Source organism: Helicoverpa zea, chromosome 29, assembly GCF_022581195.2.
Source record: "Helicoverpa zea isolate HzStark_Cry1AcR chromosome 29, ilHelZeax1.1, whole genome shotgun sequence".
In the NCBI taxonomy this organism is placed as follows: domain Eukaryota; kingdom Metazoa; phylum Arthropoda; class Insecta; order Lepidoptera; family Noctuidae; genus Helicoverpa; species Helicoverpa zea.
This window is the reverse complement of record NC_061480.1, coordinates 4,642,393-4,653,095: the sequence shown is the minus strand read 5'-3', so window position 1 is coordinate 4,653,095 and position 10,703 is coordinate 4,642,393. Positions and strand designations below refer to the sequence as shown.

At 39.2% G+C, this 10,703-nt stretch overlaps 1 protein-coding gene across 1 annotated transcript; it reads left to right on the top strand.

The window, feature by feature from the left end:
• The first annotated feature begins 6,165 nt into the window (after positions 1 to 6,165).
• LOC124643924 (granzyme C-like) lies at positions 6,166 to 8,997 on the top strand. Its single transcript, XM_047183050.1, has 4 exons — positions 6,166 to 6,263; positions 6,918 to 7,044; positions 7,789 to 7,923; positions 8,818 to 8,997. The coding sequence occupies exons 1-4, from the start codon at positions 6,166 to 6,168 to the stop codon at positions 8,995 to 8,997; spliced, it is 540 nt and encodes a 179-aa protein (XP_047039006.1).
• Positions 8,998 to 10,703: the final 1,706 nt, after the last annotated feature.

Sequence of the window (10,703 nt, the reverse complement as noted above, 5' to 3'; positions counted from 1 at the left end):
CCTGTTAATGTTTCCGTCACTTGTGAAGGCAACATTAACAAATTTTCGAAGATAAGATATGATGGCAAGTCTTGCGTACGTGCATTTATTCAACGTTGTGAAGAATTGTGTCAGGCTAAAAATATTTCTTATAATAAAATATTATCTAACGCTACAGAGATATTTATCGGCGAAGCATTGCATTGGTACAGAAGTGTCAGGGATACGATTTCGAGTTGGAACGATCTTACACTGGCGTTGAGACGTGATTTCGATGAGTCTGATTATGACTACAGACTGCTTACAGAGATACGGACTCGTACACAGGGTGAGACTGAAAATATCGTCATTTACTTATCTATTATGTCTGGACTCTTTTCGCGACTTTCAAAGAAGGTGTCAGAGGAAGATAAATTGGAGATAATCCTTCACAATATTCGTCCAATCTACGCGAATATCCTTGCATCTGTTTCGGAAATAAATTCCATTGACGTATTGCGAACCCTGTGTCGGAATTATGAAAATATCCAGTCACGATTTTCTCAATTTAAGGAACCCCCTAAACCGTCCTCGAATACCTTAGCTCCTGAATTAGCATATTCAGGACAATCTAATAGTAAGCATTATTCTAAATTTAATAATAACAACACATATGGTAAAAATTTTCACAATAACAATAGGCAAAATAATAATCAAAATATTTATAATAATAACAAAGGTAATAATAATTCTACAGCTAAATATGTTCATGCAGTCGGTACTCCTAATCCTAATTCTAACCCTAATCCTAAACATAATACTAGTTCTAAAATGCGCTACTGCCCACGTTGTCGCAATAACACACATAATCTAAGGCAGTGTACAAGCAAGGATGTGGTAGTATGTTTTTCTTGTGGTCGTGAGGGCGTGAAAGCTCCTGATTGTCCAAACTGCAGCAAGGATGTTAATAAGGAAAAAAACTAATTACAGAGAACCGTGCAAATAATAAATTTGATAACCAAGAGTGGCAGGATTGGTTACAAACAATTAGGTTATTTTTTAAATCGTATAACATCTACACGGTTCTCGAGGATAAAGGAGACTGTGATGATAGGCCTTATGTATCTGTTCTGATTAACGATCTTACCGTCTCGGGTCTTCTAGATTCCGGTTCCGCGGTAACCATTATAGGCAACAGTGCTCATAACATACTTAAAGATTATGGCTTGCCACTTATTGAAAACGATTGCATTACAGTAACGGCAGCAGGAGGTCAAAATTTAAATAGTTTAGGTTATATTAATTTACCAATAAAATTCGAGAATCAATTTCACATTTTGAAGGCACATGTCATTCCCGATATTAAAAGGAACCTGATTTTAGGCATAGATTTTTGGCGTAAATTTAAGATATGTCCAAAATATACTGGTAGCGTTACAATGTTTAATGACATTAATTGCTCATTAGATACTCCTCAACATTCCTTCATACAAGGCTATACTAATCTTGATGAGGCACAAAAGAAACTGGCGGATAGTGTCATCAAACAGTTCGAAGACATTTCTTTTCATCGCAAAGGTTTGGGCGTAACGAGTCTTATCCAGCACCGCATTGAGACGGGTAACGCAGCACCGATTCGTCAACGGTACTACCGACTGTCACCGGAGAAGCAGCGTATTTTGATTGAACAGGTGGATGAAATGCTTTCACTCGACGTAATCGAGCCTTGCGAGAGCGCATGGTCATCTCCTGTTCTGATCGTAAATAAAAAGAACGGCCAGCCTCGGTTTTGCCTTGATAGTCGCAAACTTAATTCAGTGACTAAGCGCGATGCCTATAATCTCCCTTACATATCGGAGATTTTAGACAACTTACGAGACGCGCGCTATTTATCAAGTTTAGACCTATCCAAGGCTTTCTGGCAAATACCTATCGCTGCTGAAGACCGTGAGAAGACAGCGTTTTACGTTCCTGGCAGGGGCACCTTTTGTTTCAAGCGTACTGCTTTTGGCTTGACAAATGCACCGGCTACTCAGCAGAGACTCGTTGACCTTTTGTTTTCCGAGTTTGGCCTAAAAGTCTTCGCTTATTTGGATGACGTCATCATCATTTCTGAAGACTTCAATAGTCACATGACACTACTTTTGCGCGTTTTAGACAAGTTGAAACAGGCTAACTTAACTGTTAACCTCGAAAAGTGCAATTTCTTCAGGTCACAGCTCAAATACCTCGGTTACGTGGTCGATAGCACTGGGCTACGTACAGATCCAGCCAAGGTTGAGGCTATACTCAATTATCCGACGCCTAAAAGTCGGAAGGACCTCAAACGTTTTCTTGGTACTGCCACATGGTACAGACGTTTCGTTCCGAACTTCAGCACTATAGCGGGGCCCTTAAATAAGTTGACTTCCTCCAAAAAGGGCACTCCTCCCTTCAAATGGACTCCAGAAGCTGACTCTGCATTCCAAAAACTTAAGGAGTGTTTAGTTTCTGCCCCCGTACTTTCATGTCCAGATTACTCTAAGCCGTTTGAAGTACATACGGATGCTAGTAGTTACGGTGTCGGCGCAATGCTTACTCAGTCAATAGATGGCAAGGAACATCCAATTGCCTACATGAGTAAGTCATTGACTGCTGCCGAGAAGAACTACAGCATAACCGAGCGCGAAACGTTAGCTGTCATTACCGCTCTTGAGCATTGGCGTTGCTATATTGAAAACGGACAACAGTTTACTGTCTATACCGACCACAGTGCGCTCAAATGGTTCTTGTCATTAAGTAACCCTACTGGTCGACTGGCACGATGGGGCGTACGTTTATCAGCCTTTAACTTTGTTATTAAGCACCGACGTGGTGTAGACAACGTCATTCCCGACGCTTTGTCTAGGAGCGTACCAGTTAGTGCCATTGGTTCTTCCACTTATGTGGACACTAAAGACCCTTGGTACAAAAGTATTTACCACGGTTGCCTAAATGACCCTTCAAAATTTGCAAACTTTATTATTAAAAATAATAAACTGTTCCGGCTTTCTAAAAATAAGCATGAAATGACTTCTGAATTCTCGTGGAAGCAGGTCGTTCCTACTGAATTTCGCGAGCCCATAATTCACGAAAATCATTCCGAGCCTAAAGCAGGACATATGGGCATTTTTAAAACTTACCGCCGTCTTGCGTTACGTTATTACTGGCCAGGGATGTATAAGGACGTTGTTAAATTTGTTAGTACTTGTGATAAGTGCTTAGCCTACAAAGCCCAGAATCATCAGCATTTAGGAGAAATGGGTCGTCCTAAACAATGTTCACGACCATTTCAAATGATCTCTATAGATCTAATGGGACCTCTTCCTACTACAAGAAAGCAGAATAGCTACATATTAGTTATAACTTGTTGTTTTTCAAAATTTTGTTCGATTTTCCCAATTAAAAGAGCAACTGCCGAAATAGTTACAAAAATTTTAGAAGAGTCAGTATTTTTAGTGCACGGCATACCTCAAACTGTATTAATGGATAATGGTACACAGTTTACTGGGAAGGTGACAGATGCCTTATTTAAAAAATATAGAATACCGAACATTTACTTTACACCTAAATACACCCCTCAGGTAAATTTAGTAGAAAGGTATAATAGAACTATTATAACTTGTTTATCCACATACGTAAATGATGACCACAGATCATGGGACTTATTTATTCCCGAAGTACAGTTTGCCATCAACAACTCTGTAAACGAAGCCACAGGTTTTACGCCATCATTTTTAGTTTTCGGCCGTGAACTTGTTTCTTGCGGGTCTCACTATATTGATAATGACCTCGGCAATGAAATACTCTTTTTGCCACGTGATATACATATATGCAGAAAACCTTGGTTGTTTGGCAAGTACCTTTGATACTGTGCAGTCTAGATTATGGCAAGCCCATGTAAAGAATACTTCACATTATAATTTGAGACGCAAGTTTGCCGAATTTAACGTTGGAGACGTAGTCATGAAGCGCGCTTACTTTTTAAGTGATAAAGCAAATCGGTTTTCGAAAAAGTTAGCACCGAAATTTATTAAAGCTAAAATAATTGAAAAGAAGTCTCCCTTAGTTTATGTGCTGCAGGACATGTCAGGTAAAAACTTAGGATCTTGGCACATAAAAGACTTAAAATTATTTGTCGGCAATAGATAATATTTTTTGTTCATCAATTTTAACTATTCAGTATTTTTTTCTTCAAGTTATCTTTTATCTTAATTTATTTATTATTTTAGTTCCCTCTCGCTTACTTTTCCACCTTCACTTGGAACTTCTATTTGTAAAGTGTCAAGTAAATAAGAATACTGGCACTTATAACAGTATGCAATTGTGCGTCAGTTATTTTAATAGATACTAAGAGTAACTGCTGCTGGAGTGTGTTTGAGAGATGTATGAATGAGTGTATTTTGGAAGAATAAACAAATAGTTTAGCAACATAGTTCGAGAACATGCGGATTTTGTCATTTTTTTTAGAGAAATAACAAAATCCTTAACTGTGCGCGGGGGTATTGTAACGTTGTACGTTAATGTCAACGTTTTAAAATACTTGCCTTTTGTTTTTAATCAAAATATTAATATAAGGTGGGTAGAAAAATAAATAAATAAATGTAATGTCTACCTACGGTTGCGTTTAGAAACGCGTACAATTATTTGTTTCGTTAATTAAGTATTATTTATTTCTTTTACTAAACTGATTAACGTATTTTCAAATTCATATTTATTATAACAACTTGGGTCTAGAAATAAAAAATTGTAACTTAGTTAAAACTTAAAAAACAAACAGTACGTAGTCATTATCTGTATCGGTGCAACGGCAAGTTAAACCAAATTGGACTTCACGTCATTGTGATATGGTTTCGATTCTTTTACCTGGACTGCTGTACCAATGCAAATCGGATTCGTTCGCTACTCATTCACGGGCGTGTACCGTGAGGTTGGTTAGCTGCTTTAGCGACTCGACCATTTTTAAAATATCATCACGGAAGACACACGTTCACGCGCTCCTTACAAGCACTCACTTTTGCCAGTCCTTAGTGCGTGACGTTAATCGTGGTCTTAACGGTTTTATTTTATAATTTTGAAAACATATTTTTCAAATTTCGTTTAACTTATTCTCTATATTGTAGAATCAGTGCATCTCCCCGTATTGGGTAAGTGTTGAACAATTCGTGTAATTGCTACCACCCACCTATTGGGTGACCGTTGGCAAATGACTTGCAGATTTCATCTTTTCTTGCTTTGCACATTGTCGCATCATTTTTAGCCTTTTTCATCATCATAAGCAGTCAGGGTTATTCTTTTCATTTGCTTATCCCTGCATCTTATTTTTTATATGTTTTATACATTTTATATAAAAATTACATTTCAGCTGTTCTCTGTAAACTCCGATTCTGACTGTGAATTTGCACACATTCGCCTTAAGCGCACTGAGCTTCTGCTTCCTGCTTCCGCGGCAAACACAGTCAGAGGAGGACAATCAGAAATGGACATTTATTTGAATGGATGTAAATTCCAGGGTCCAAAGTTCGGGTTCAAAGTTCGGCTTAAACTCCGGGCCACGGCTGATCCGTTGGCCGAACGTCGACAGGCACCGAGAGGCACCGTGCACCGATTACCCTCTACCATACTGCATCACCATCTGCGGGTCGTCCACCCTGAAGCGCCTCCTCGGCTGAGCGTCATCACCGGACATCTCTCCACGTGAAGCCAGGACAGTGCTAGCGCGCTTTACCTCCATATAACAAAATTAATTTTGCTGACGGGCATTCGAATCGCGACCTTGGAAATAAATTTTTATGTTCACAATGTGGGGTTTAATTTAAAATCTAAACCGTCCACACGCTAAACGTGACACACTTTACAATATGAATCTACAACGGTACTACAACGCTAGGCAATAACACTAGGTACACTAGACGTGACGTAGGGAAGTTCGAGATGTGTGCAACACGACGACTCAACGAAGACTGAGCTCCGCGGACGCCACGCTGACCACCACGACTCTGCCAAAATGTTGTTTCACCGGAAACGCCATCAGATGGCGCGCTTGCGTCTCGTTTAGTGTCCGTACTAATGACCGTCTCCGACATACTAATAGCTTTCTTTCATAGGTATCTAAAGTAAATAGTGCTTATTTTCAGAGATGTAAAATTCGCAGCGTTGGGCGTACTGAGACGAACGGATGACTTCCACATGTGGCAGATATATGATATCGCGAAAGTTATACCATATCCTGATTATGAACCACCTTCTAAGTATGATGATATCGCGTTACTGGAGACCACGTCTAGGTAAGGTGATAATAGAGCCTGAATTCTTTTTTTAACATATTAGCTTCCCTTATAACTATGTATGTGAGAAAATCTTGGAATCTTAATTTGACCCACTTCCCGATCCTCGATTAGGATGAAATTTTGCACACACTCTGAGTTCTGATGACAATACATCAAATACATGACTAGCGTGTTTTTAGTTTTTAAAACTATTAATTTTTAATAATAACCAACCTACTTACCTGCTCATGCTCTTCGTCAACACCATTTTAATGGTCCTAGTGGCAAGCTGCAGCCTCTTCATATAGCCACGTTAGATAAAAAAAATGATTTTCCCTAGTATTTTTGACCCTTTTCATTCTTCTCTTGGCTATTGTTCACTACATGATCACTATGTACTTAGGTGCTTTGCCTGTGTTCGGTATCATATAAACATTTCAAGCTCCCTGAAAAAGATACCCGCTCCTGTTTCTGCTGTTCTAATTCAGCATAACGGGTTTTTCTCAAAGTCCAGGATGGTGTAAACGGCCCTAGCTCTGGCAAAATTCGCTTCGGATCGCTTCGCATTTGCGTTGGACCCACCCTAACCACAAGCTTCTCTCAGGAGAAAAAATAATATCGGTCATAACATATTAATATAAGACGTAAGACATAGGAACGTACATGTTTCAGAATAAGATACAACGCGGAAGTAGCCCCAGCATGCCTGCATAAGAGTCATGACATACCTGACATCGCCGCGGCCGCCGGCTGGGTAGACCTCGCCAATAAGCAACCCGTGCCTGAACACTTGCAAATCGTGAGTAAAGGACTGGTAGAAAGTTTTCAAAATTACTTTTCTTCCTCCTTCGGCCCTGTTCCTAAGTTATTTGGTGGCACAATGTTTTCCATTTCTCCTCTGCATTCCTTCCCTTTAGGTATTTAGTACCCCTTTATGTACTTTGAATATACTCGTACACTCCCCCATGCAGTCCCATCCAGTTATATATGTACAGACAGCCCATAAACCCACCTCAATCAATCTGTCAAATGTCTTCAATATATTTTCAACCCTATCACAATAGTGGAAGGTTAATGTTCAATTGGTAAGTATTTTACAGATTCGGCTTAGTTGACCTGCTGGCGTAGTTTCAAGCTGTTGATTTGCAAGTGTGCAAAATTCAAGGAGGTTGACATAAAATCCATTAAGCTTGTGAGAGCGCAGCGCGGTTGTAAAGCTAGTAACAGACGCGCCGAGTTTCAATAAGGCTGGATGAAACTGACGGTTTTTCGTAAGTAATAAAAAAAATACGTACCAGTGCAATTGTTGATTTGGGTCGAGAATCAATAGCATAATTGCATCCTTAAATATTGCACGAATGCAAATCAACAGCTTTTATATGAGTATTTATTAAATACTCCCTTTGCTCTCGCTATACAGTCCGTTATTTACTCTTGTACCTATAATGCAAATTTTACTATCACTTCCTTCTTTATCCGTAAGGATCTTTTTATGTATATCTTGTCGATGAACATGCAGCCTCATTAAACCCTTGGATTTCAGGTGTATATGACAAAGTTCTCCGACGAGGAATGCAGAAGACAGTTCCCACGACATGAATATCATCTTCAGAAGGGCTATGACAACGTCACTCAAGCTTGCTACGCGGATATTTATAATTTTGGAGATACTTGTGAGGTAAGACAGAACCGGGGTTTGTCCTTGGGTACGTTTCTATAGTGTATACTCGTAGGGATAATCGTCGGTTTTGTGTCACCATTTCATTAAAGTTGTCTCAAAAGGGCTTCAGCGTGTTGGCTTAGGCCCCACGTTCGCCTCCCAAAAATCCGGGACTCTGTACTCCCGTGGTCTGGAAGGGACTTACTATGTTCCCCCACTGTTTCACTGTAGTTCATAAGGAACATCCCGCACCCGAAAAAAATAAATTACATGCAACAAAAATAAAAAGGGGGCCTTTTTAGGGTTCCGTAGCCAAAATGGCAAAAACGGAACCCTTATAGTTTCGTCATGTCCGTCTGTCCGTCTGTCACAGCCGATTTACTCGGAAACTATAAGTACTACAGTGATGAAATTTGATGGGAATATGTGTTGTATGAACCGCTACAAAAATATGACACTAAATAGTAAAAAAAAGAATTGGGGGTGGGGCCCCCCATACATGTAACTGAGGGATGAAATTTTTTTTTTCGATGTACATACCCGTGTGGGGTATCAATGGAAAGGTCTTTTAAAATGATATAAAGTTTTCTAAAAAACATTTTTCTTAAAGTGAACGGTTTTTGAGATATCAGCTCTCAAAGTCGTAAAAAGTATGTCCCCCCCCCCTCTATTTTTATAACTACGGGGTATAAAATTCTAAAAAAAATAGAGGTGATGCATGCTAATTAACTCTTTCAACGATTTTTGGTTTGATCAAAGTATCTCTTATAGTTTTTGAGATAGGTTGATTTAACTGTAATTTACGGAACCCTTCGTGCACGAGTCCGACTCGCACTTGGCCGGTTTTTTTGTCTTGTTGTCAAAAAATCTTTGTTTTATTTTTTGTTGTTTTACCAATCTTTTTGTTCCCAGGGTGAAAGTGGCGGGCCTCTTCAAGTAAAGACGGAGAACTCCAAGAAGTCAGTTTGTGAACACACTATATTTGGCATCACGTCCTTCGGGAAGACTTGTGGAGCTGGCGTACCAGGGATGTATACCAGGGTCTCACATTACGTGCCCTGGATCGAGAGCCATACTAGGAGGCTTCCTTGAAAGATATAAAAAAAAATCAATTTTGTTGTATTTTTTTACGAATTCCTCAATTTATTTGGATTTCCACAGATCACTTACGTCAAACACAAAATACATTGGAACTGATTGCTGTGTTCCCCATGGGCGTAGTCAGCTTTGGGCTCAGGGTGGGGCAGCAGTCAACCTATCCCCCGGGGGAGGGCAGGGGCCCTCCGATTTTTTGTATCTTGAGCCGTTAATTTCTTAATTTGAGAGGTTTATATTTTCAGGTACAGAAAATTAAATTAAAAATTTAAAAAAACCCCCGACCCAAAAAAAAGTACGCAATAATAATTATGACAAAAGGTTAGCTAAACCCTATAAAAAGCAAAAAATAACTTTTAACACTACGTAAACTAAATTTTGTCGTGTCGGGGGACCGCTCTAATTCATTACTTTAGATACGTGTTTTTTTTTTTAAACGAATGTTGTAATTAGTTAGGTATCATTTGATTTATGTAAGTATTTATGAAGGTAAAAAGCGGTCCCCCGACACGTCAAAATTTAGTTTACGTAGTGTTAAAAGTTATTTTTTGCTTTTTATAGGGTTTAGCGTTTTTAACCTTTTGTCATAATTATTGCGTACTTTTTTTTGGGTCGGGGGGTTTTTTTTTAATTTAATTTTATTTCATGCTTTTTAAAGGAGCTTTTTAGAAACATGAAGAGACAAGTTCAACGAGCCCAAACTCGATGGGTTTACTAAAAGGCAGTTCAGGGTTACGTCTCCTACCTTCGTGCCCTAACAGCAGACCAGCTCAGTGGTTCCAAAAGACATTAGTGTTTCAAATTTCAGATCCCACATATACTTGCAAGTAAACTGAGCGTGTAACATTCCTATCACATCTAGCAAACGAGCTGATGACCTTGAAGACCTGAACCGATTTCCACACACACAGACACGTCAAACTTATAACACCCCGTCGTTTTTGCGTCGGGGGTTAAAAATAAACAATCACACACAGGACAAAAGCCAAAAGCAAGGGCATATAGTTTCTGATTACGCGAGCGAAGCGAGCTTGAAATTGTTATCGGACTTAAACCAAATATTACGTAAAATTTAGCCCAAACGTACTTAACTTTTTGTTTCTTGACAAATACAAAAATAACATAGTTTCTGAAAACGCGAGCGAAGCGAGCGCGAAATTTTAATTATTTTTTAAGACTTATATTTTCAGGTACAGAAAATAAACAATCACACACAGGACAAAAGCCAAAAGTGAGGGCATGTAGGTAGTTTCTGAATACGCGAGCGAAGCGAGCGCGAAATTTTTATCGGACTTAAACCAAAAACTACGTAAAATGTCGCCCAAATATACATTTTCATGAATGGGGGGACTAGGTACGACACACCCAATTTACGTCCATACGAAAACCCCCTGGCTCGAGTTAGTAAAAAAAACATTGTTTAATCAGACACCATAGAGGTCAGAGCCAGGGCCCAGGGTGGGGCAAGTGCCCCAGCTTGCCCCAGTGTGGCTACGCCCATGGTGTTCCCCCAATTACAGGAAACAGCATTTACTTAATAACTACTGACAACAAAAAAGTTTGACAAACATGTCATTTGCAAATCATAAAAAAAAAACTGAAAAATACTTGAAAAACAATCATAGCAGGAAAATAATAAACGACAAACGAATATAATAACAATTTCAGAATCATCTGCATAGTCCCACGTTGGGTGCCATATT

What these genes read in the sequence shown, in the direction of transcription:
- LOC124643924 (XM_047183050.1), top strand. Translation starts at nt 6,166, where the DNA reads ATGTGGCAGATATATGATATCGCGAAAGTTATACCATATCCTGATTAT. An exon ending in TTACTGGAGACCACGTCTAG is followed by an intron (nt 6,264 to 6,917) that starts GTAAGGTGATAA and finishes TACATGTTTCAG; the next exon opens with AATAAGATACAACGCGGAAG. An exon ending in ATTTTGGAGATACTTGTGAG is followed by an intron (nt 7,924 to 8,817) that starts GTAAGACAGAAC and finishes TTTTGTTCCCAG; the next exon opens with GGTGAAAGTGGCGGGCCTCT.